This window comes from Aulonocara stuartgranti (assembly GCF_965226115.1).
Source record: "Aulonocara stuartgranti genome assembly, chromosome: 12".
Classification (NCBI taxonomy): domain Eukaryota; kingdom Metazoa; phylum Chordata; class Actinopteri; order Cichliformes; family Cichlidae; genus Aulonocara; species Aulonocara stuartgranti.
Window position 1 is genome coordinate 18,350,487 of NC_138948.1, and position 26,143 is coordinate 18,376,629.

The window sequence follows — 26,143 nt, forward strand, 5'->3', positions numbered from 1 at the left end:
GATTTCAGCTCTTATAAACTCTTGTGTTACATGAGACATATTAAAATGTTATTTAGAGTTAAAAAAAGACATTTGTTGTACACTCAGCTGTTTTTGCTGGTGAGATGCCTTTTAGTTGTTCCATTTCTAATGCGTGCAAAGGACTGAACTAATTAATTGTGCTGCTTTATCAAGCCTATCAAAGATATAGTGATATCGATAGATAATTTTTTTTTTTTTCTCCCCCGTCTAATTACTGCAGGGCGGTCTGGTGTTTTAGTCTCACATGTTGCAGTTATTTAGTCTAGTTTACACAGGGACCACAGATACTTGATGTAGAGTTCATTAAAGCGTATCCACCTTTATTTTCATCCATGTTTCATTAAATCAAATCATTTTAATTCAATTGTATCAAAGTTCTTTTCTTCTCTTTCCTTTTTAAAGCTTTATATACATTCAACGCATTTTCAAAAATGATGAAAACAAGAAACCCACATTAAACAATATGTAGCTGTCTGACCTGTTAATACTTTTTGCCACATTACATCTTTGGCTGATACAACCTGAATTTTGTTACTGAACTCGTATTAGCTTTTACAAATATGCACAGATATACATGTTAATTCAGATTAAATCTGTTCTGAAACATATTTTCAAGATTAAAAGGCTTAATAAAGTGGCTGGTGAGTGTGTGCAATCTTGACATCCTCCATTGTCGCCATTCTTTAACCACATGAACCCTGAACTGAATTTTATTTTAATCCAGCTTTATTATGAAACAACCATTCACAGCACATTTAACATAAAGAACAAAAAAAAAAAAATCCCAACTCTTTTCACTTCACATTCAGTGACTGAACAAGATTTGTTATCTCAGCGAGACCAAACAAGCTGCTACGTTAAAGTCACAATAAAGTCAAACTGTAAGAAAAATATTTTAAGAAAAAGTGTGGGAAGATCACTTGTGAATCTTTCTGCTCTGTTGTGTGGAGGTCTGAACACCTGCACAGACATGGTAGATTTTAATGTAGCCTAAACAAGGAAACAACAACTGTAAATCGTTCTGAAAAGATCCAAAGTGACCCTCACAGGGTCACAAATCACACTAGTCTAAGAATTCCTCTAACCTGATTCACACAGTAAAATGGTGATATTTCAGCACTAATTAAAGACTGCTTAAAATCCCATGTTGCCAAAGCAGAGAAGCATATTACATGTATGTGCTATTAAATATAGTATTGTGTGTGAAATGCAAAGATGTTTAGTTTTAGCTTTTGCTGACAAAGCTGAATCCTGCAAACATTAACATAATTTAATTATTGTTCTATTTCTATTTTCCAACTAAATTAACACTTGAAATTTAATATAGGTGACTTGTATTAAATAGTACTGACGAGACAACACTAACCTCCCCTAAAGAAATCCAGCTAAATTTGTCTTGAATCACATTTATAGTGACTTAAGAAGCAAGCCTAATTTAGATGACCCATGCAGGTTTGCAGAGTATCTTTATTATAGCAGAGCCAATTTATCAGCTATTATTAGCCATTTGCCGATAGCTCAGTGTCGGCATTTATAATGGTTGATAAATTAAAATTTAAAAAATGAAGAAGAGATGGGAGAAACACCAGTGTTAGTAGTTCAATGCATGGTTTGTACAGGGCACGCTGCAACTCCCCTGCTGGCAAAAGGCATTTTAAATTCAACAACAAGCTGATCCGAGCAGAGTCGGGTAGAGGGCAAAGTAGATTATTTTTAAACTGCGCATGTTATCTTAGATAGGGAAGTCTGTTTTTGTTTCATGTATCTGAAAGGAAAAAAAATATTGGCTGACATCTGATTTTTAAATCACCAAATAAAGGTGTCTGTCTTAAAAATCCTATACTGATCGGTTTCTAAATGTTTATTATATTTTTACATGTATGCAACAGGCCACTTCTCAGCATAAAAAGATAAATAACATTTTGTTTCACCACAACATTATTTCCCACTGTTTATCAAACTTGAAAGAACCAAATAATTTTCACCAAAATATTAAACGACTCTGTGTAGATATGAAAACAGGAAACAATGATGGTTCAAATTTTCAATATGTAGCAAAAAAATGTTGATTATACCCATAATTCCTTTCCCAGGCTTGTCTTTTATTATAATTACACATAGCTTTGCCCCACCAGCTAATTAACTGTTAGAAATTAAATATTTTCTAAAGGAATACAAATTGTTTTTTTTTTAAAAAGGATTAAATTAACATGACTGATCAGTTTCTACTTTTACAAAAAAAGGCATTGCACAACAAAGTTGCAAAATAAACATCAAACGGAGAACCATCCCTGTCCGCTCTCTTCATCTATATGAGTAGCTCTCATCATCATACTCTAGTTCAATGTCATCTTGATCCAAGAGCCCATACTTGAACTTCTTATACACCGTTCCATCTTGTGTCATGTACACAATATCATCATCTTCCTCTTCTTCGTCATCGTCACCGTCAATAATTCTGTCGTTGTACTCCCCAAATGAAGAGCTGGCAGGTTGTGGTGCAGTGTTTTCCTTGGTGCTCAGTTTCTGGTACCCTCCAGCTCTGGTTTTGGGTGTCGCGGCACGGGATTTAGACCGAGCATTGAAGATGAGAAAGAGCACTCCGCCCACAGAGAGGATGATGAGAACACAAACGAAGGCAAAGACTTTAGCTCCACTGCTCTGAGCTTCCCCCTGCAGCACCACAAAGTTGACATCCAAGATGCACTCGACTAAGAAAAAGGAGAGAGCAGACCATGAGGTTAAAGTGCACAAATCTATTTACCATCCACTGCAGAAATTTCCAGCAAAACAAGAAGATTTTCATCAGTAATTTTACACATTAATCATGTAGAAAACTGAGATGTGCAGTTGAAACTGCACTTCTTTATCTTATATTAACCTCCTAAGACCCGAATGCTTCCATGGCATGCATTTTTAATTTCTCTTTGATATTTGGGTTGATTGGGACCTGATGAATGTAAAAACAAAGAATTGGCAGATTTTTATTTTTTTTTTACCTGATTTTTGTTTCTGACAAAAATGAGATGCACATATGAGGATATTTGTTTATAATTTTGATAGAACAGTGGCAGTATAATGTCCTCGTAAGTGGATATCAGGCCCTTGTAGAGCAAAAGTTAGTACTGTGGTCTAGACAACCCAAAATGTGATGTCCACATATGTGGACGCCAGGTCCTAGAAGGCTAAGATATCTCAGGGATTAAATGTGCACTTAAATGCCTTTACATTGACAGGGAGCGGAGTTCACTCATCCATGGGCTGTATGAGAATTAAATTATTTAAATAGGGCCAGATGTATTGCAGGATTCACACGCACTTAAACACAATTTTCCATGAACAAGTATGGCGAGAGTATGTGTTCAAAAAGCTAAGGGAGGGATTTTCACTGAAAAGATCACACATGCTGGTCATAGAGGTGTGTTTGCTGGAAGTCAGTGTCTCAGTGTGACTCCTCATTTACATTGTGATGACTTGCAGTTGCAGCACTCCCTGGGGATTTGTTGTTCTTTGTGGCGTATCTCATTTCCACAACAGGTCAAGCAGCGGCCATCATCAGAGAGGAGTTGGCCCGCGTGGCACATGGTGCATTTCCATATGCCGGGACCTCGGCAGCCCAAACAAGACGGGTGGCACGCTCTGCACTTGAGTTTCTCGCTCTCTGACTTTGAGTCCTGAAGAAGAAAACATAGACTGAATCCGCGGGTTCACACATTTGGTCAGCTCTGGCAATTTGCTGCGTATGATAGGTGTAAGATTAATGAGTGATTTGAACATAAACAAAAACACTTGCTAAATAAAAAAAACAAGAGATCTGTCACCTCTGATGCATCGTAGTAGCCTATTGAACACTTGGCGGTACACATGGTAGCCATCAACGTGTAGCCAAAATAACAGGACTTACAGGCTAAAGCGCTGTTGTCTGAGAGGAGAGAGGCGACAGATAAGAGCAGTTACAATAGGCCTTCATCTTTGCTACAGTTTAAGATTAGATTCAATGAGAAAATCCATTTATTCCATGTTCCAGAAAAATTGTTCTCCATTTAATTTAGTATAATTTTTTTTATCTCAGCTACCCCTCAGCCTCCTAATAGAGGCACATATGGTTTAAATTTTAAAATCATAGGTCACATCTTTTTCAAGTTCTTCTTTTCATAAGAGTTTCAGAAAACTTGACCTTTGATGTCATCAAGGTCATCAAGATTCTAACTTAAGATTTTTAGCAGATGTAGAATTTTCACCAATTTGAAAATCTTACGTGTAGTTCTCGACTTATCGAGTTCACAAAGTTCGGTGTCTACACGGCTCAATGGGGCTCAATTTCCCATCAGCCTTGAGGGGTAAAAATAAGCTACAATGCAGATAAGAATAAATAAATAGACATGACAGGCTTCCCTTACCGTTGCAGGTCTTGCAGGTAGGGTGACACTTGTGACAGCTCATGGAATGACTGACTTGGTAGTATCCTGGAGGGCAGCTCTGCAGGCACTGGCCCCACTGCTTCATGTAGACATAGCCCTTTCTGCAGCTCAGACAGTTTCCGCTACCACCACCCTGACACTGGCTACAGGACGGGTCACAGCGCTCACACACCATGGTGGCTGTGTTGCCAAAGTGACTGAGAAAGAGAAAGAGGATATCTGCTTACTTCATGGTATTTTTTTTATTAAAGGATGTGAGACTACTCCTGAGATTTGCGAGCACGGCTTTGTTTTTTTGCCTGACCCCTCTGAGCAGGTTTCGACGCAGGTCTCTCCCTGCTTGAAGAATCCAGGTTTACAGGTGACACACTCCACACTGTGGTGGCCAGTACACGTCTTACAGCTGAAGTGGCAGCGCCCACACAAGCGCTCATCCTGGTCCTTAACGTAGTAACCCTCAGGACACTGCGGCACGCATGTGTTGTCTGATTGACACAGGCACAGAGTCAGCATTTCAAAAGGAAAAGGACAAGCATACATTAAATAATATGAGCTACAGTACATCTTTTTTTTCTTACGTAGTAAGAAGTGTGGGCTGTTACAGCTTAAGCAGTGGTCTTTGCCTGGCCCATTACAACCATGGCAGTGTTTATGGCACTGTTGACACTTCCCATTCTGGTCCTTGTATGAGCTCGGGGAGCATTCACTGTACCACACACAATGTCCAGTGGCATCCTTTTGCCTGCCTTCAGCACAGGTGAGACAGGATGTAGGCTCAGAGCCTGAGCAGGTCAGACATGAACTGGGACAATCTGGGAAAATATGAAGCCATTAGACAGAGCCAACTAGAATCTGAGTATAAATGTCCTGTAACAACTCCACTGATTCATTTTCATTCTCATTGTGTGGTCATGTTAAGTTTCCACCTTCCTACCTTTGCATTCTTTGCTGGTCTCATCATAATACGTTTGGCTGGGACACTCAGAAAGACATTCTCCACTGTAACGTACATTTTTGTCACTTTGACATAGAGTGCAGTCATCTATGTCGGGTCCATCACACAAAGCACAGTCATCATGACAACGCACACACTCCTGCTGGCTCATACTTTCAAAGTAGCCATCAGGACAATCACCCACACACTGATCATCATGGAGAAAGTAGTAAGGTGCACAGTCTGGGAAGAAGAAGGAGATGGCAAAATCATTTTTTTGTGATTTCCAAAGTCTAAGTATTTATAATTAAAAGCAAAGGATTCAGCTCTTTGTTGTTATTTCATTTCCTCACTTCCTGACCCTCTGCAGCTATCGAATTTAGGTTTCAGGCCTGAATTATTAGCAGTCAAGGCAGCAGCGACAGAGCTCTCTGCATTTCCTGTCTATCCCTCTTCTGCACCCCTTCCTCATCTCCCTTATCTGTTCAGCTAGTATCGCCTTTCAAAACAGCTCTTTTCCACATCTTCCATTCCTCTCCACTTCACTGTTCCACCGATCATACTTACTCTTGCACAGGCCATACTGATTGCACTCAGTGCAGTGAGCTGGACAGTGATAGCATTCTGTATCATTGGCATAATAACCCTCAGGACATTGGAGCACGCAGGAGTTGTTGAGCAGCAAGTACGGCCTCTCACAGCTCAGACAGTGAAAGATACTTTCCACACAGGATCCACACCCTGTGCTACATGGCAGGCATTCGAGATCTTTAGGAATCCCTCTGAGAAGCAAGCCAGAGAGATAAGAACAAGATGTTACGGACGTTTTACATTTGTGTGAGTTCAGCAGGAAAAGAAGATGAAACTGAAGAAGCACCTCTGACACTCCACCACACACTTCCTGTTTTCCATATAAAGTCCACTGTGACACTGCTGGCACAAATTGGCAGTCTGGCACATGACACAGCCTTGTGAGCACTCCTCACACTGGCCAGACTCCACGTTGGCAAACATGCCAGACGGACAGTGAGCCACGCAAGTGTGTCGAGCAGTCAAAAAACGGTCTAAAAGAAAAAAAGAAAAACCACATCACTCATTTAAATTTAAATGATATTGTCAGTGATTAACATCTTTCGGCATTTGCTGTATTTGATATTGTTCCATAGGATATATGAAAAACATCATGGTTGATTTATCACCTGTTGATGGTAAAGCATGGGTTCTGATAGAAATCAAGCTAAAGTATTTTCTAGTTTCACAGGCAGGCTAACACAGCATACAGCCTGCTTACCTGGGGGGCAGGTGGTGCAGTTCTCCTTCCCTCCACCAAGGCAAGTCTTACAGGAGGGGTGGCACGTCTCACGTTTGTACTGAGCTGTCGAAGAAAAGAAAATGGGAAGTGTTTTTTTTTAAAAAAAGGAATGACATACAAGTGACAGAAAAAAATAAAAGGACTTTTAAATATGTAAATGCCCCCAAAAAATGAAGGCTCTGCTACTGAGTACAATAGAAACATGACTTTCAGTTTCTCCAGCTTCATTTAAGTTTGATGTTTTAGTATAAGAACACTACAGAAGTAAACTCAGAATTTAGTACAATTAAACAAATATGGTGCTGTGAAACTCCTAATTTTACACAGAACATGTAAAACAATACGAGTCTATCACCAATCCACAGGATGCTAGATGGATCGTGCTGATGGCAGTTAGAACTGAGGTCAAATGATCATTTACTGTACTTTTTTTGAAGTGTTTCTCAAGGGAAGAGGCACGCTGGCTTCTCTCTAAACACTCTCCGTTCCTCAGCATAAACCCATCCTCGCAGGAGTCACAGTCATTGTACCGTGGCCCTCGGCAGCTACGACAGCTGCGGTGACAAGGCTCGCACTGCCGGCTTTTTTCATTCACAAAGGAACCTTCTTCACAACGATCCACGCACTCGCCATCTAAACACACAAAGAAAATGTGTAATGCATATAATGAAAAATGTCACATGTGCAGATCCGTCTAAGTTTTTGATGCTTTTGGTATTTCATTGTTGGGGTTTTTTGCCTGGTATTTGGTACATAAATAAAACTGATTGGATTGGATTGGATTGGATTTTTTCCTGTGCATTCGTGTGAGTTTTCCTTGTAAATCTTGACTGCTTTGTCATGCTGGCTTGTCAGGAGACAAATGTTTAGTGCCTGCTTTCCTTGTCGGTGCATGAAAATCTCAGTCGAACTTAAAAATTAAAAATTATAACTCTGTGCCATTAAGAATTAAGGCAGTTCTGAAAGAAAAAGGAGGATCCAACCACTACTAGCATGCTATATCTAATAAGGTGGCCAGTGAGTGTATATTCTTAAAACACAAACATAAAGCATCATTTCTGGTTTTCAGTTCCTCACTTTGTCTACCAAATGTAGTTACATATTTTTCCATCGGCAGTTTATTATCTGATATTTTTGCTACACACCAAATAAGAAATGTTTCAAGTGTTACCGGAGACATAAAATCCATCTTCACACCAGTAGCACTGGGACTGGTCACAGATTACACATTGCTTATCTTCACACGGAGCGCACGCCATGGCATCTTCCACACTGTAGGTCCGATAAGGACATGACCGATGGCACTCGCCTCCTAATCTGGCAGACAAAAAGAGTCATTATAAGATGAGCACACACTGTGTGACCGTGGAGGAGGAGCTTAATGACTTACTCAACTGAGGAGACTTACTGGTAGTAACCTTCTTCACATTTAAGGCAAACAGTTTCCTGCTCCTGATCTCCCAAATCATCTGTGGCGAAAAGCAGAGATTGAACCACACAAGAAAAAAGGGTAAAAAAAAAAAAAAACTGCCTTAGTATGCATTTCTGAAATTCTTGTTTAAATCAAAATTTAAATATGATGATTTTTGAACAAGTGAGGTGAGGAACCAGTGAAGCAGGTAGTAACTGTTCGAATGCAGTTTCTTTAGACAGCAGCAGGAGGCACTCTGACAACACATATCAAATGTGTTCAGCTCAGCACAGAAATGAATGGCATGCTCAGATCGATCATAAGCCGAGTGTGATCAATTTTAAAGTAAGAAAGAGACCTAATCCACAAAGCAAATGTAAAAGCCAGCGAGTCTCCGTGCTCACTTTGGTTCCAATCTTTAAGATCAGTGCATTTCTCTCATCCCCAATTATTGCAAGTGTGTGATTTTCTGTTTGTCGAGCTTGCACTGCAGGTGTACTGCTGCTTAAAACACACACACACACAAAATGCATAATGTGAGTGACGGGTTATGAATTTTTTTCCCTGTTTTCGTTAGACCAGGAAACATATGGAGGGGATATTAATAAGTAATTCAGGTGAGCGTGTGACTGTTTTTCTACACGCAGCAAAGGAAGAAACTTGTTTTCTTGCAAACTAATTAATTTGTGCTGCCACTCAAAACCATCCAACTGGTAAGTGGGAAAGAGTCACGCTGTCATCCCTTAGTCCAACAATGTCAAAACATCTCGAAGGACAGAGAGAGCATGGGGGTGGGCTTTTAAAACCCTGCATCTGCAGACTTTCCCTTGGGACCTTCATCCTCTCCAGAAAAAGCCTCTGCCGACCCCCTCTACACCCCCTTTCCTCTCCCTGCTTCTCTCCAGCACCCGCAACTTAGCACTGCACTGGTTTGCACTTCAATGCAGTCGACAAGCCACTACCTGTGAAAGCAATTACTCATACAGAGAGAGACTGAGAGAAAGGAAAGGTGGGAGGGACGGAGGTATATAGAAGAGGAGACAGCGAGCGAGGAGCCGGAAATCATGCCTCCAGGCTGTGTCTGTGTGTGAGAGAGGGAGAGAGAGAGAATAGCGCCCGCATAAATATTAACTGTGCACGCCAGGGGAGGGGGGATTTCAACAGAATTTAAAACCTGTACGCACATCCTGAACTATTCACTTGTGGAATGTGGACGCGCTCACACATATTACGCAAGCAACAATCACGCTTTAAAGCAAAAGATTAGGTCAAAGTTATACATGCTCAGGAGGGGGAATGGCTCAACTCGTTTTTAACGTCAACAAACACAAATCATCAATTCAGCAAGAGAAACTGAGAAAGTGTGTTTATGAAAAACTCCTTGATATTCCTGATACAAAGAGACAAGCATAGAAATGAGATGCAGTGCATTAAAAGGGCTGAACTCTGGGGGTGAAACCGAGCTTTGGCATGCAAACAGCCTCTGAGCAAGAGGTTTAACTCTTTATTACTCCTTTTTGTAATGGACGGGAAGAGGTCAACGGTAGCTGCGATTCCTGAAAAATTAGTAAACAAATGGAAATCCATTAACTATTTAAGCCATCCTCACTTGTATCAAATGGAGTGTGGCACGAACAGCCATGTAGAGATGTTATGAGGAATGAAAATAAGGATGGGACCCAGACAGACAGAAAGGCCTTTTTTTATTTAATTGTGGAAAAATACTGCAGTACACGCCCTATGTGATAAAATAAGCAAGATGAAGGTCTCGAGTCCCAGGTAAAGGACAAAATACGGCGATTTCATCAGATCACACCCAGGTACACAAGAAGCACGCATCAGTGCCATTACCCAGAACCAAAAGCTTGACTAATCCAATTGTAAAATATTTTCAAACCTCTCGCCACTGATTACAAATCGTAGTAACCTAAGAGGATTACAGGACATAAAGCTGATGACGAGTCAAAAAAGACGCGTTGAATTTATAAGATGGTGAAGCTAGGACTGAGAAACAGCTGCTGCACCTTATCACACACTGTCAGGCTTGAATTCATTGACTGATCTCATCCGATGTTACAAACCTCGAGCCTACAGTTTCTTAATCTCTCAGGCAAATGAAAACAAAATCCAATACCAAGCGGTTAGGAATTTGGTTTCTTATAAAACACAATAGTGCATGATTTAATCCCCTCGTATATCTATTCATAATTATGATTTAAGGCTTAATATCATACACCCAAACCTGACAGCCAAAAGTCCTCCACAAGCAGGATTCAGATTAAGCTGCATTCCCCACGCTGACACACAGAGGATGACCTCTGGCACGAGTATGAGCACACACACGTCAGATGTCAGTGACACAAAACGACACGGTTTCGTCTTTACTCTGGCCTGTGGCATCACATCACACAGCCAATCATCTCAAATCTCTAATGTGCTGACTGACTTGTTTGGCTTGCAGAATTGCGATTGCTACGACTGGGTGGGTGGCAAGAGCGAAACTGAAGAAACGTATTCCACCCAGAGTGCATAATGACATAATAACAGTGAGCCTCCACCTCAGACTAGTTCAGCTCCACAATAACAATTTTCCACGGTATGTTGATAATTACCCCTCAGCCCTTTCGTCTTAACGTGACTTGTACCGATAGTGCTCCACACATCTCATCCACACTAAGTCTATATGGTTTTCCCAGTGAAGGGAAAGTGCTCAGAGATTTAAGAGCGCCTGACTTTTTCATAAATTGACTCAGTTGTTGGGGGCTCCTCTAAGTGAATTGATGTACCTGCAGTAATGGAGAGCCTACAGCAGAGCGTGAGGTGCAACTAAAATCAATGGCAACGTCATTAAATGCAGCGGCGATGCCTCACAACTATCCTTTCAAACACGTTTAGAGAGCATCCCTCTTTAGTAGGTGTCATGTTTGCGCTTTCACAAATGTATCTCACCGATGAGCAGGGTGGCTCATGATTATTAATTCATGATTTTGTGCAGCGCCCGTGACTGCCTCTGCCTCTTATTTTCTAGGGCCTGGTTTTGTTTATGCAGGTCGGTTGATGGAGAAGGTTGGATCAGCCAGACGATGGAAAGAAAAAAATGCTTACTGCGTTTACACTGTGCGCAGCCGTCATCACAAAGAAGACACTTTTCATCCTCTGCATCCGAGGCCTCACCTGATGAACACAAGTGGACACAAATGAATAAGATTATATATAAGGACAAAAAGGCAGAGATGTCACATACAGCACAGCTAACGAACCCGGCAAGGTCCTCATCCTGTCTGTGCAGGTCTGCCTTCCACATAAGATCAGCATCTCGCCTTATTCATAAACTTTATCTCCTCACTTACACACTGCCATCATTCCTCCGTCTCAGATTCACTGTTGTGAAATTTTAAGTACCTAACTCCACCACTCCTCCTTATCTCAAACGCAGTATCTCAAAAAATATAACATCTCACTCAAAAATTTCAGCTCTTGCTCAATACTCAATTTGCTGGCATCCGCATTTGATCTCCCACGATGAGATAAAGTGCAGCGGGTTCGTCCTTCTCAAGCTTTTCAACTTTAAGAAAACATTTGGCAAGTGTTTATTGGCCAACAGATGAACGAAGTTAAGACAAGTCTGACTTTATTACTCTACTAGGGGATCAGTTTTTATAGAGCCAAAAATAGCTGCTTCACTGAATAAACTTTCAATACCATCTATTATACTGTCATTACTATACTTCAGTCGGGACCAACATTTGTTCTAATTTATATTTGGCAGTGCAGCTTTGTTCCAGAGACTAAGGCTCATTTATGAACAGAGAAGGCTTCAATTACAACAGATATGAGACAGATTCAGTCAAACACAGCATGAAAAGGAGGAGGGGGGTTGCAAAGCTGCTTGCAAATGTAAAATCCTCGCTTTAAAAACCTGCTCAGCTGAGTTGTAGCTTGTTGAAGTTGTCTTTTGGAGACCATTTTCCTTTTTATGTATTCTTTAAAATAAAGCTACACGTGTTCTCACAGACTAGTATATATTGTTTTATTACAAATTATATTATTAATGCACTTTTTCTTTATAGAAGGTGACCTACTACCTGCACATTCTGTACCGGCGTATCTCACCTGTGCTGCAATGCAGTGGGATGCAGTGGCCATTTCTGAGCTTGTGTCCTGGGCTGCATTGGAGGCAGCGATCTGTTTCAGTGCAGATGATGCAGTATGCCGGACACACGTCACACCGTCTCCCTTCTGAGCCTTCAAACTGGAACAACCCCTCTGGGCAGACATCCAGGCACTGACCCTGAAAGAGGTACCTGGCCACGCCAAACATATCTGAGGAAGAGCAAAAACAGCAAAAGTTTTAGGAAAAGAAATCTGAAGAAGAAGGAGTGCTGAAAACAGCTTTGAGGACATACTCAGACACAGAGTCATACACAGGTTAGGACAAAGCAGTTTTACTGCAGGCGTTTAAAGGAAGGGTACATGGATGTTTTGGTATACCGCAAGGACATTTGGCACAGCCAGTCACACGTGGGAGCTTCTCCTGTAAAATGTATGGAAGCCAGGAAAATGATAAAATAACCCAAATTCATAGGCAGCCCAATTATTTATTCACACAGGTTTAGAGACCAGTCAACAACCCCTTTGCAAATTACTTTTTTTTGTCGGCATAAATATTTATGTAAACAATAATAATAAGCTTTTTACAACATTTAACACATTTTGTTTGATCCTTAAAAAGTGTTTTAAACCTGCTGGACATTCAAATGAAACAATTTAGTGGCTTTAAATCAGGGCACGTGCTTTTCAAAGTCAAATATTTTTGAAACTGTAAATGCAATGATATTTAAATGTCAACATTAACCCAGTTTTTCACAGTTGGTCAGCTAAACACCCTCAGCCTGCCAGTCTGTATTTGCTTTCACTGTAATTACATTTTTTTTTTAAAAATCTGTGTCTGGCCGTAATTTCATACATGTCCGGGCTTGTCCGCGTGCGTGTCAACATTTTTAAACTGACACTTTAGTATTTTGCTTGTTTCATCCATCTGTATCTTCGCTACTCGTAGTAGTGACGAGCGGGGGCGTCGAACATGACTTTCAAAGACCTGTCCTCTCAGTACGGAGCTGTACGCATGTGAGTGTGACTGGCCAAGATAACAGAGGTTGTTTTGAGAGAGGAATGACAAGGGCAGAGGCAGATAGAGGGTCTGTTCAAACTATTATTGTTATGTCTCACTGAGCCTCAGACAGACCGGCAATTAAATGGAACCACATTTGCAAACAGTCTGACAAGCTTGCCGGCTAATTGAGAGTGTATGCACATGTGAAGGTGACAGAGTGTGTGTGTGTGTGTGTGTGTGTGTGTGTGTGTGTGTGTGTGTGTGTGTGTGTGTGAGAGAAAGAGAGAAAGAAAAATCTGGTGTTAATCTTCTTTTGGCTGTCTGGTATCTCAAAGTGAGTGTGTGAGTGGGGGCTAGGTGTGTGAGTAACACAATCTCCCCAGTGTAAATACATTCATTCAAACAGCCATAATACCTCCTGAAATAGTGTGATAAACACAGTTATTACTACCATCCTCCGGTTGATATTTCTTCAGCTGTGGTTGCCTAATGACGTCCGGATTTTATAACTGCTGTTATGAGGGGAGGAAAAAGGCTTTTTGATAGACTGATTGGCTGCACAAGATCAGAAAACATGCAGTTTTAGAGGAAGTAAAAGTAGTCATTAAATACAGACCTTTCTTTTTTTTTGACTGATCTGAAAAGCTGACCAAAGTGCAGTGACCTCTAAAGTATGCAAATGACTAATATATGTTTTATCCACATCTATCAGCAGACCTTGAGTGACCTGCTGCATTAATTAGGTTCACTTTTGGAGGATTTATTGATGGAATCTGGCACAAATGAGTCTTTGTGTGAACCAAAGAATACTATGAAGAAGCCCGCTTGGATGGATGGATGGGCCTGATGGATAGATTTGCAGCTAAACCTTTGCAAAAACCTGCATCAGTTCAAAGAGTGCAGCTTTTATGTGGCAGCGAAGAAATAAAGGACGTTTTTATCTGCACTAACTGGTGCTGCATTTCCCTGAAAGCTAACTCAATGCACTTGTGATTGATGTTTATAATTTCTAGGGGCATTGATGTATATTTTAAATATACCTGTGTCACAGGTGGTGCAGCTATGAGCTCCCTCATCAGTACACTCCTGACAGGTGTGGTGACAAAGGCGGCATTGTCTTCCCGCGGCATAACGGCCCTTCTGACAGCGGGTGTCACAGCGTCCTTCATCAAAGAACCTGCAGGTGGAACAAAATTAGGCCCAGCTACTGTATATAATATCCATATTTATAGTGTAACAAGTTGCTGCACTTGCATGACAAGTTGACAAGTTTAAGATGAAGATTTCACAAATTAAAACAGGTTAATCCAAACCAACTGCAACTTTTTTTTTTTAGGTTCGTGTAATTATTTTTAGCTCCTTCCTTTGGTGGGTTGGCTCAATTGTCTTCTTTTTAGTCAATTGTCAATCTTTTCAGTATACACTACAGATGTTTGTGTGTCAGTGGCTGTCACCGTGTTGCAGGGCAGCTGGTGCAGTCATCTCTCTCTGGACCTTTGCACCGCAGACAGGAAGGATCACACGGGTGGCACTTGTTGTGTTTACTCAAGTACTCTCCTGCCGATAGAGAGCCACAGAAAACAGCATCACCGCACGTTCGGCCTCACTTATCTGCCTCTATTTGACTCACTTCATACTTACCGTGCTTACTTGTCGTATCACTTGAGCGATTTGATTTGATGCTTTGATGTATCCTAGTTGCACCAAATTAACAGCCAATTGCTTTTGTTTTCATTTCATTAAATTTTTCTCTGACTTCTCCTGCACAGAAACAGCTGTATATCTGCTTTTCTTTATCTTGCAAATATATTTCACACATCTTTTTTTGCTAAAAAAAAAACTAAGGTGAAATGATCTGGTCATTTCTCATCTATTTAAAGAGAAGCTGTTGTCTTATGGGAAAGGACAACAGTGGTGCAGTAGTTAGCACTTTCACCTCATAAAGACTCTTGGTTTGAACCTCCCTGAGGCCTTTCTGTGTGGAGCTTGCGTGATCTCCCAGTACACGCGTGGGTTTTCTCTGGGCGCTCCAGTTTCTTTCCACAGTCCAAAGACTTGCATGTTAGGTTCATTAGCGATTCTAAATTGGCTGTCGTGTGGATGTGAGCGCTTCAGTGCGTTGAATAAGGCGCTGCCTGAATGTGGATTGTATTGTAAAGCCTCGTGTGTGCTCAGGATGAGTAGAGAAAGAGCAATATAAATGCCACTCAGCTTCCATTTCAGTCGTGACTACAAATTTTAAGCACTTCTAGTTCGCTGCACAGCGTTTCTGCACGAGTTCCCCACTTTGTGTGTTGACTTTGCACGTTTCCTCGCTCACATTTGGGTTTGTTCATTATCCAAAAGAATCACAGTTTAAGTCAGCAGTCGTACCCAGTGTAGCGTTTATCTAATTAAAGTCGTCTCTGAGGGGAAACAACGACTTTTCACGCCATGAACAGGAAGAGCCAAGATAAAGTCTTAAAGGAAGACATCATCTCTAATCACCAGCATCTGTAGCCAGGTAACGGCAATATTTACAACCTCTTGCCATAGAAGTGAGCTTGCTTATTAGAGTGGAAATGCGACAGAGGCATCTGCTATATCATAAGGAAACATCCTTCCCGCAGCCCATTAACCACATCTTCCACTGATGAACGTGTTGAAAATGTGCGTAGGTTCTTGAAGGCCGGAAAGTTTTTCTTACAAAACAGATTACTGACTGGAAATTCAGCTTCAGGCGCCAGAAACCTCAACACCTGGCAAAGCAATCGTTGAGTCACTGGATCCCACTCCAGGTAGTTCTTATTGTAAATGTAAAATTAATAAGTGGTGCTTTTCTTTCTCAGGAATGAATACCTAAACTTTGCTCACAGATGAAATGTTTGTAAGCGTTTGTGCCCAAGATTAAGAGGAGAACAAAACTTTACAAAAATAAAATCAACCTTGAGAACAATATTGTCTCCTCTTCTACTTTTGTATTACACAAAGGTGACAGACACTGGTTCAGGCGTAAAGATGGATGCTGTGTGTTTGTGTGCGAGCAGCCTTCAAGGCATCGGTGGGGTTTGTCTGTGCTCTCTGGCTTTCTGTGAAAAGCTCAATTGTTCCTTTCAAAACAAAAGAGCCTCTTTGTGTACAAACACAACAGGCGGTGGCTTCCCATTCAGTAGAGCTCTGCTGAAACGATTCAAGCAGCCCCCGAATACACGCCGTCACTCTTACTCACACACACAAATTGTCTCCCTGTCTTTATGTTTGTCTCCCCCTCACTCACAAACAAACAGAGCCAAGTTCTCAAGGGACAGAAAGCTGCACAACTCCACTCAGCAAAAGCAAACTTTGGACTCCCACTGCCAGACAGGAGAAAAATGGAGCGGAGAAGAAAGGGAGCCTGTCACTCAGGGGAGTAAAACTTTTCCTCTGTTCTGGACTCGGCTGACCTTGTGAGGACAGTGACACTCTACTTTGTAAAGAGAGACAGAGAGCGGGCGCTCTGTTGGCAGGTGTCACACTGACGTCTAACACACCTGATCATGAATCCCGATTCCTTTCCCCTCTTTCACCTGCTGGTCCCTGCGCCCACTCACTCTAAGAAGGTTTCAAGATATATTTATTCTTTTCAATCCACCCAAGTGGTTATTGAATACATTAGGTGTTTATTAGCCACAGTGGTTATTTAACATTGTGTATTTATCACCACAAGGGACCCTTCTTAGGGTTTCATACCCCAAGTGGCGTTTTTGGGATGCTGAACTCACAAAAACCAGAGGAAAAAGAAAAACAATAACATAATAAAATAATAACGTAAGACATAATTTGAGGGTATATCTCAGACTCCTGAAGACTCTTGTCTATATCAGCTACTATGAAGTTATCATGTTGCTTAGCACCCACCTACTAACAGGCTAAAAAGACCCCTTTTAGCATTTATGCAGATATACCTTTATACCATCATTTCATTTTCACAGTATTTTTTTAAAATAAATTCTTATTCATTTGCATAAACAAGACCTATCACTGCTTTTTCTCAATGTGATTATATTTTATTTACCATCACGAGCAGGCCAAACAGTCCTGCATCATGCCTATGTGCTAGTTTATATAGGATGCTGACGCTCTTCTTTACTATTACGAAAAAAATGTTTGATTGCTGGAAACTAAAGAGTTTCCCGAACTGTCCTATCAGTCAGACCCCTGTTAAAAAAAAATATTTTATGCACAGCAAATCTAGTTGCAGTGGGGTGCAACTAAAAATAACCCTAATTTTGATAATGAATATACAACAGCCACACAAGTGTGAGAAGACTGCATCCTGGCACTGAAATGTTTCCTGAAAGGCTGATATTAAACAGTGATTAGTATTTAATGGGACATTTAACCTGAAAATATTATTGTAGTACTACATATCTCCCCAGAATGTGTTGAGGTCTCCAGTTTTGTAGATGCAGATACATCTAAACGGCACTCATTTACTACTTTGTGATTAAGTTTCATTTAAAGTCTCTAAATCTCCTCAAACTGTTCGATGTAAGAACGATGCTAAATAAGGTTTGTAAATTTCTTCATTCTCTGAGTGACGATTACTAGAAGCTGCTTTGGTCATCACAAGCCCACAAATGTCATTTATTCATGTATCCAAACTACTACTTTTTTTCTTCACCACTTATCCACTTGGAGACTATCTTTGTTGTAAACCTTGGACAGGTTTAACACAGAGACAGACATGTATTCATTCGTACTCCTAGATTTAGACTCAACTAACGTGCTAATGCAGAAACCCCACACGTCTGCAGGATCCAGCCGGCCAGTGGATTCAAACCCCAGACCCTCTTACTGTGAGGTATCAATCCAAACCATCACATATCTGCATCGTCCCATACAGCGTCATATTTTTGCTATTATTTGCGGCTTTGTGACAAACATTCTATATTCATAAATGTAATCTAATACATGTAAAAGTTAAATCCAAAGATGTTAAATAAACCTTGCACCCAAAAACACACACTGTTGACCAGTTTCAGCTTCCACCTAATTGTAATTGAGCACACATATCTCCCTTTAAGAGCTGCGCCTGGGGCATGTACAACTTTCACTTAATCAATGCGATTGAGTGCCGAAAAACGAATTCAAGGATCTGAATTTCAATGATGTTTTTGCCTTTCATGAATTTGTAAAACATAACTCAATAGAGTGAAAACAGGGAAACTTAATGACTTGGAAAGTGAGCAAACAAAAATGCTAATGAATGAAATAATACTGATTAATACACCCTCAAAATAATTAATGGAACTCAAAGGGAAAAAAACATGAACAGATTAAACATTTTAATAAGAACACTTAAGTAAAAAAAAGAAAAAAAAAGATTTTCAAAACTAGGACTTTGAGTAACATTAATAATGCATTGTCACAGATATGTCACAGGTACACAATAAAAACAGCTTTTATATGAGGGGTGGGTATGTGCGTGCGTCTTCTACCACACGCACACGCGCACACGAACACGCACACACGTGTCATCTTAAACAATGACCAAGATTAAGTTTTTGTTAAACAAAACAGGGGATTCATCAATCTTTATTACAAATCATCAAGAACCATAACCAGATAACGGTACAACAATTCATCTAATACTGTAAATGCTCAAGCTGCGGGTGCGATAACCCACACAAAATAACAATCTTAAACATTTTTTTTAATATTTTTTACTTTATTTTTTTATTGTTTCGCTGTTCTTTAATAGAAGCCAGCACCTCCAGGACAACCCTTTGAGTTCGATCAGGTAAAGTTCAGAGACAGGAGGAGAAACCGGGCACCTGACGTATGACGGCCTTGTCGCACACACGATGCGATTTGAATTTCTAACACAATGGATTCTGTCTAAAAAGAAAGTAATAATAATAATTTGATTGCATTATGTTTGTTTTAGGCTTTTTCCCCCTTGGATTAACTGGCCAAAAGTTCTGCTGCCAATAAATAAAATGAGAAAGACTTTGAACATGAATTTTCAGAGTAAAACCATCCCAGCACCCCGCCGTTTCGCTCAGCTGTCGCAGACCTTTACCTGCCGATGAAACGTGATAACAGCATTTTTCTGCTTCAATCGCTGACCCCACCATGGTCAGAGTTTAGAGCAGTATTTCAGCTTGATATGCTTTGCCATAATAATGGGATGACGAAAAGTTTGGACTTCTAAAACTCTATGTTATTTGATAACAGTAACATGTAGGGGATGCACCGATACACATACCCTTTTGTTTGTGTGGAAAATATAACCAACATGTAGTAGAATTTCAGTTCCCTTTAATGAATAAACTTCAATTACTTTAATCCAGTGACAACAAAAATGACGGAGGAGGCTTAAATCGTTTGATCACAGAGACGGATGGAATCGATACTCGGTTTGGGGGGAAACAAAAAAGTTTAGTATCTATAATCATCATTTTGTGTGAAAAATTTGCATCGGTACATCCCTAGTACCACAAAATTACTATACCTCACTGCAGAAGCTCTGGAAGGAATGACTATTGACTCGTCCTGTAGTACCTCTTGATGGATCAATGCTGTCTGGGCTTACATCAAGAATTAATGGCATTCTCCGAGACCCAGTAAAGACAAACGCACACGCTCTTCAAAGGGTAACTTTACGTTTTAAGTAAATGAAATGGGGTGATTCTGGTCAGCGACATGCATCCGCCTTGTATACAGTGAATTCAAGTGGTGCACAGATTAAGTGTCTGCATAGTGTGTGTGTGTGTGTGTGTGTGTGTGTGAGGGGGTATGGACGCATTTGTGTGCCGTGTGTGTGTGTATATTAAAATGTGTGTAAATTTGTCTTCTCGCACAGCCAAAGTCAGCCCAGACACACATTATTTTCACATTACTGCGTGAGCTTGGTTTTTACTTTTTTCTTTTTGTCGTCCCCCCTCTTTGACGTATATTTACAGGCATAAAACCACGGCTTTTCCTACTGTATGTTCGCTTTCCATCTGTTTATCATTAACACTGGAAAGAGAGGAGGAAGAGGAGCCAGAATACAAATGCACACAGACGTATTTGACACAGGCTGAGCGGCTCCTGCATTTTAGCTATAATTCCTATACTGGCAACAAAAAAACAAAAAAAAGAAGGAAGGGAAAAAAAAAAAAGGAGGTTCAATTATTTTGGCATCAATGCTTTGGTCACAAAATACCGACACTTATTCTTTTGTTTGTTTTCGCTTATGTTTTCATTTGCTCATTTGTTCTTGAAGTAAGTCCCAGTCGTATTACGCCCTGACCTCGTGTGTGTCCCAGTACAGAAAAAAAGGTAGGTTTGTTGTAGTCCTGTCATCGCACCTCCGATGCAGTCCCTTTAAAAGAGGCACAGATTCTCTTATAAATTATGTGACTGTGAATGAGTGGGCAGGGGGTCTGAAGAGGAGTGGGGTGCCCCCTGTGCCCCCCTCCCCCCGCATCCCCCCCCTGCACTCCCTTTAACACCCAGCAACTACGTCCCATCACCCCTTTTGTGAGCATGTTCTGCAGCACAGTTGTTGCAGCACTTTCCTCTGGCAGAGATTGTTCTTTTTAACGAGCACGCAGAAGCTGCCTTCCGCCCAAGATTCTTCATTTGCTTTCCACAGAGCAGGAAGAGGAGATAAAGAGGGGGGGGGGGGGGGGGGGGGGGTAGTGGGGATGGAGAGGGGAGAAAGGAGACACACACACACACAGACACACAGATACACAAGGGCAGAACCATTTGTGATGGTTTAGAGCCGTGTGATTGGTCAGGAGACAGGGTTCAGGTGACAGGAAGAGGTTTTTGTTTGTTTGTTTGTTTAATCCAATCACAGGTGGTGTTCATCGAGGAGGAAAATTATTGCAGTCCGGTGGAGTGATTTCAATCCATGTCAGGAGAGAGGGGAATCAGATTCAGGAAGGAAAAAAGAGAGAGAAAGAGAGACAGAGAGAGAGAGAAAACAAAACAAACGTCACACAATTAGAAAATTGAAGATTTTTGAAATTCACAACGTGGTTTCATTTTGCACAACAACAAAAAAAAAGGGGACAACAAGTGGACCGCCAGTCTGTAAATCCTGTGAGCCAATTCTTTCACAACTCAACAGCAGTTCACATCGGAGCTGCAAATCAAAACGTCACCAGTAAGAAGCTGGAGCGGAGGGTGGGGGTTTAGGAAGACAGGAAACAGACTGAGTGTGCACTTAAAGTCCTCATCATTAACAGAAAGGTCACGCAGTAAAGATATTTTATCCTCGGAGCTTTATCTCATCACAAGCCGAGACTTCGTGGCCAAGGGTTCATTTTAAATAGAAGGTCACGGCTAGAGCAGAAAATCACAGGATTTATTCAAAGCCTCATAATCAGACCATCACATCAGAGGGGTTAGTGGGGGGAAAGAAAAAATAATAACGAAAGAAAGGGAATGTTTGCATTTAGAAGAGCATCAGCAGAGCATGCTCAATTTGGGGAGGAGAAGCCACAAGGCGTGGATGACAGAAAATGGAGAACACAACGTAAGGCAGGAGAAGATTGAGCAGAATATTTAAATAAATATAAAAATATATCAATGAAGACTTGGAAGGGATTTAATAATGTTTAGCAACTGAACAGTTATGGTCACAATCCACCCCCTTGAGTTATGGCATTAAACAATGGTAACGCGGGCCAATATTTTTCATCTAGACCTTTAAGATCTCAATGAAAAATATTACCACTTCAGCATTTTATCTTGTTGGACAGTTTTCTAAACTTAAGCCATAATAAACACATGATTTCTCGAGTTATTACCAAAATGTATTTGTGAGGTCACAGTAAACTAGTGCAAGACTTAGAAGATTTAGATATTGGAGGCCGAAGTGAACATTCGTGCCAAATCTCAGGAAATCCCTCAAACAGGATTGCGTGTTGCTGAGAATGAATGACCCCAACATGGAGCACAAGAAATACAAAGGAAAACATAAAAGAGCGCATAAGTAGATACTCAACAATCTTTTCTGCCCATGCGATCCAACAAAGTTCAGGAACCCAGGAAAGCACTGTGTTAATGTCATATGATAGAAACGTGTGAGCACGTAGTCCCAGAGAGGTTTTATATTAGTGACATGCAGGACATGGATGTAGAGCACAGAAGCTAAAAGCACAGCTTTGTTGGTTAGGAGCTACAGCAGTGAGCGGTTTCATTTAACGTGTTAGTTCAGAGTTCAAATTTCTTAAAAATGGCCGCAAGTGAATCATTTTCTTTGTCAAACTACTTCACCTGTGGGCCAAATAAAAACCATTCCAAATAATAAACAACTATCCAGATCATGGTATTGATAAGAAAGCTGACAACTCACCATCTTTGCAGATGGTGCTCACCACGCAGGCTCCTGCCTCCAGATTGTAACCACTGTTGCAGCTGCTGCAGTTTCTTTCCCCGGGCCCCAAGCACTCATAGCAGCTACTGTCACACCTGCCGAAGGGTGCGTGAGGAATTAGATGCTAGTCAAGGCAGCACAAACTTTATTCCTGCACGCCAAAATCGGAAGTAAATCGATCGCTATAAAGGCAGTGATGAATGACACCTGTTAGAGCTCACATTTCAACTTTGTCAGTCTACAAACACCAGAACTATTAAAAGGTATGACTATATTAATAGCAGAAAACAACCCTGACGCATATATTATACTGCAGTATTAGACCTTTACAAAAATGGAAAAAAAAGCTGTAATTTATGTAGACTCTCTTATTTATTCTCTTACTTTTCTTATATGTAATATTATTGGCCTATTCGGTTTCTGCTGGTGAGCGGTGTCTGCAAATGTGCCAAATTTCTGAACACAGAAAATCTGGAGGAGAAGATACCTGAAGCAATCCTTTAGGAGCAAGTGTTAGACACAGTTATCACATTTATCATCCCGCTAGTGTGAAAACATCACTTTCTGAGACAAATCTGAAGCTGAGCATGAAGGAATCCAGTACGGTAAAAGGGTCAAGTGGGCAATAAATAATTCAAGACGGGAAGGGAACATAGCAGGGAGGTAAGGCCATAAGAGGAACAGACAAGATGTCTGACGCTGTGGATGAGTTTCAACTAGCAAAGTAGTCATCAAACCATTGTCAATCATGGGGATATGATTATGTTTACGTGTTCTTTCCGTCCTCATTCAGGTTAACATTAGCGAAGGGTGACTCAACAGAGCCGTCTGTGGGAAAAGCTCACACAGCTTAAAGACAACAAAACAATGACGGCACCAAATGTCAGCGCTGACTGGCTCTGTGACTGTGGTTTACTGGGAAGTCCTTCATTGCAGGCTTTCTGTTCTCATTTACTTTTACTGTCATCAGTGACTGATTGCAATTTTGCTGAATTACCCCGTTTGAATTTTTAAATACAGGTGTAGTGCAGCCGAGTTTTGATTTCATCAGATGTAGGTGCCCATCTTCAGGCTGCCAGCTCAGAAACCAGAAATGCACAGAGCAGGGAGAGAAATAAGAAAATAACAGCGGAGGCTAAAGTTAGGTTTAAGTTGGAAATTTGCACTTGCACTAGCAAAAGAAACTTCCTTGTTTATCTCTACAGACTGGAAAGTCGTCCCCCCACACCACCCCTTTTCACCGTGGCGTAGAGGTGTTGGCAGGTGTGCTGACTCACTTCTTACAGGACCTCTGCACCTGCCCGTTGTCTGAGGTCTGCTCTGACAGGTAGTAGCTAGGACTGCATGTTAAAACACACCGCCAATCCTCAAGTAAGTAGCCGTCCGCACACTTTGTGCACGCCTCGACTCCTGTGCCTGCAAGACACAAATGCATTTTTGAGCGTTACACTGGCAAATAGAAAATGTTGATCGTGTCTTTAAAACGCACAGATTTACTGCACATTACAAATGTAATCCTGCAAGCATTACTTCCTACCTGCGCAGGTGGCACAGGCCCGGTGACATGGTTCGCAGGTCCTTCTGTGGCCGTTGTAGTAAGTCCCGGCGTCACAGGTCATCTGACACTTGTTTGCCTGAAGGCTGGAAAGTGAAGCGAAACAAGGCACTCGTAACTTTAAAGTAAAACCAGAACATCCTGCAGTAAAATCACCGGACATTAAAAAGCCTCATGTTTTCCTTTGTGTGGATGCAGTGTGCATCAAAACAACATGCTTCTGACTTTTGCATTGATTTTAAAGGTGGCAGATGGTGGAGAAGAGGTCAGATATGTAGCAGGTTTGGAGGTTACAAAGTCGGCTCTGTGGAGTCACAGTGAGGACAGGTTGGTGAGCTTTGCTAAGCTGAAAAACAGCTGGTCCGCGTTAGCTTAGGTTTCCCAGAAACAATTTCGTCTGGTCCCGTCTTCCTCTCCGACTCCTAACTGAGCATTAATGGTGGACTAAGTGGAAGAGGAGAGACTGTGTGTGTCTGCGCGTGTATGTGTGTGTTTCTGTGGTCTCTGAGGCGTTCAGAGGAAATTATGGCCTACAAGTGTCCCTCCCCACCTCCACCTCTGGCAACACTATGCACTTAAAAGTTGGGTTCAAGACCACAGTATGTTTAAACACTTCACAAGTGTTTCTTTCCTGACCTAGCTGGAATTCCAGCACTTTAGAAACTATCCTCAGTCAGGTCAAATGCAGCTGGGTCATTTTGAAGAGGCTCCTGTGGAAGTGGCCAAATGATGAACTGAACCATGTCTCAATGGCTGGGTAAACGGTTCAGATCATAGCCTCTTCAAAGTAAGGATTACAACGCAAAACAGATCCTCTTCCTTTGGGTCTCCACATTACACAAGCATATGTGGGCTTTCATAAGCCACTGACCACACTGGATAACTATCAGTTTACTCAATATGGATCCCAAGTGGATAAAAGTTGGGAAACCCTCGTTTCACCGGTTCACTGTACAAACCACAAAGTATACAATGTTCTGGAATAAAATGGTAGCACTTCTGCAACATTACAGTCAATGAGCACAAAAGGTTTTTATCCTGGAACCACAACAGTGATATTTGGGGGGGAAATCTACGTCAAATTTTATGTTCAAGGCTTATCAAAGCACAAAGCCCTTCATATGATACATATTGTAGAAGCGGTCCATGTATAATGAACCACAACCCACTTGCGGTTCAGGAGTTAAAGCGAGTTGTCCAATAATCACAGCAGTTCAGTGGCTGTTCCTGTTGAAGCATCACTGAGCAAGAGTGTAAGAACGGGTGAAAAAGCTTTAACTGAGCAGTGTGTTTGAGACCAGCTAGTTTGTACGATTTTCTGACCACATTTAAATGTGAATGTTATATAAACAGACTCAACGATGGTGACAAAAAACATCCAACTGTTTGCAATGAGGGGCAAAATTTGGAGGTTTTCAGACCAATCTTTTCCTGTTGCAGTACCTCATACATTAAAACCTGATTAGTCAGATGATAATTTAAAAGCACTTAAGACAGAAGTTGAGTCCTGTTTACTTTCTGACAGTCATGCAACTGACCATTTTGTAAAAGAAGTTGATGTTCACATCTGATTGTCAGAGATTCTCACAAAACATCACAACACTCTCCTACTGCCCAACATCTTACAGCCAAAGCACAACCGTCACGAAAAACGCAAGGCAGGATTTCTTGTAATTTAAGTCGTTTTTAGGAATAGTTCTCCTGGTTTCTTGAAGGACATTTAAAGCTCTTCTTTGGATGTTGGCTGGCATTTGTTCTATTCTCTGTCGAGATGATCCCATACTGTTTCATTACTGTGTTTTTCTCTACACAGCTAACCTTTTACTGCACTGGCAGTGTGTTTGGGATCATTGTCATGCTGAAAAATACATTTACTGCCAATTAGATGCTTTACACTTCGTATTGCATCGTGAGTCAAAATCTGATGCTAGTCCATGTTTGAAATTAAATCAGTTTTGATAAGATCTCCAGCAATGAAAATGCATCAATGTCACCATGTTTTATAGATGGCTGTAGACATTTGTGTCCTACCTCTCTCT

At 41.1% G+C, this 26,143-nt stretch overlaps 1 protein-coding gene across 3 annotated transcripts in view; it reads right to left on the reverse strand.

Annotated features, from left to right (window-relative positions):
• Window positions 1-315: 315 nt before the first annotated feature.
• The window catches only part of pcsk5b (proprotein convertase subtilisin/kexin type 5b), an 88,454-nt gene continuing 62,626 nt past the window's right edge, over window positions 316-26,143 (reverse strand). The window contains exons 18-37 of one of the 3 annotated variants that reach the window (XM_082553804.1): window positions 24,087-24,190; window positions 23,827-23,965; window positions 22,529-22,644; window positions 14,667-14,769; window positions 14,253-14,389; window positions 12,213-12,422; window positions 11,205-11,273; window positions 8,097-8,157; window positions 7,860-8,005; window positions 7,115-7,321; window positions 6,668-6,751; window positions 6,254-6,440; window positions 5,944-6,158; window positions 5,377-5,619; window positions 5,021-5,254; window positions 4,747-4,927; window positions 4,422-4,639; window positions 3,843-3,943; window positions 3,485-3,695; window positions 316-2,732 (exon numbers count right to left, since the gene is read on the reverse strand). In XM_082553804.1, the coding sequence (XP_082409930.1) occupies window positions 2,326-2,732; window positions 3,485-3,695; window positions 3,843-3,943; window positions 4,422-4,639; window positions 4,747-4,927; window positions 5,021-5,254; window positions 5,377-5,619; window positions 5,944-6,158; window positions 6,254-6,440; window positions 6,668-6,751; window positions 7,115-7,321; window positions 7,860-8,005; window positions 8,097-8,157; window positions 11,205-11,273; window positions 12,213-12,422; window positions 14,253-14,389; window positions 14,667-14,769; window positions 22,529-22,644; window positions 23,827-23,965; window positions 24,087-24,190 (3,373 nt within the window). In that variant the 3' untranslated portion in view covers window positions 316-2,325. Of the gene's footprint in view, window positions 2,733-3,484; window positions 3,696-3,842; window positions 3,944-4,421; window positions 4,640-4,746; window positions 4,928-5,020; window positions 5,255-5,376; window positions 5,620-5,943; window positions 6,159-6,253; window positions 6,441-6,667; window positions 6,752-7,114; window positions 7,322-7,859; window positions 8,006-8,096; window positions 8,158-11,204; window positions 11,274-12,212; window positions 12,423-14,252; window positions 14,390-14,666; window positions 14,770-18,501; window positions 20,806-22,528; window positions 22,645-23,826; window positions 23,966-24,086; window positions 24,191-26,143 lie in introns of those variants that run through there. The other 2 variants (XM_082553806.1, XM_082553805.1) reach the window with 2 other exon arrangements.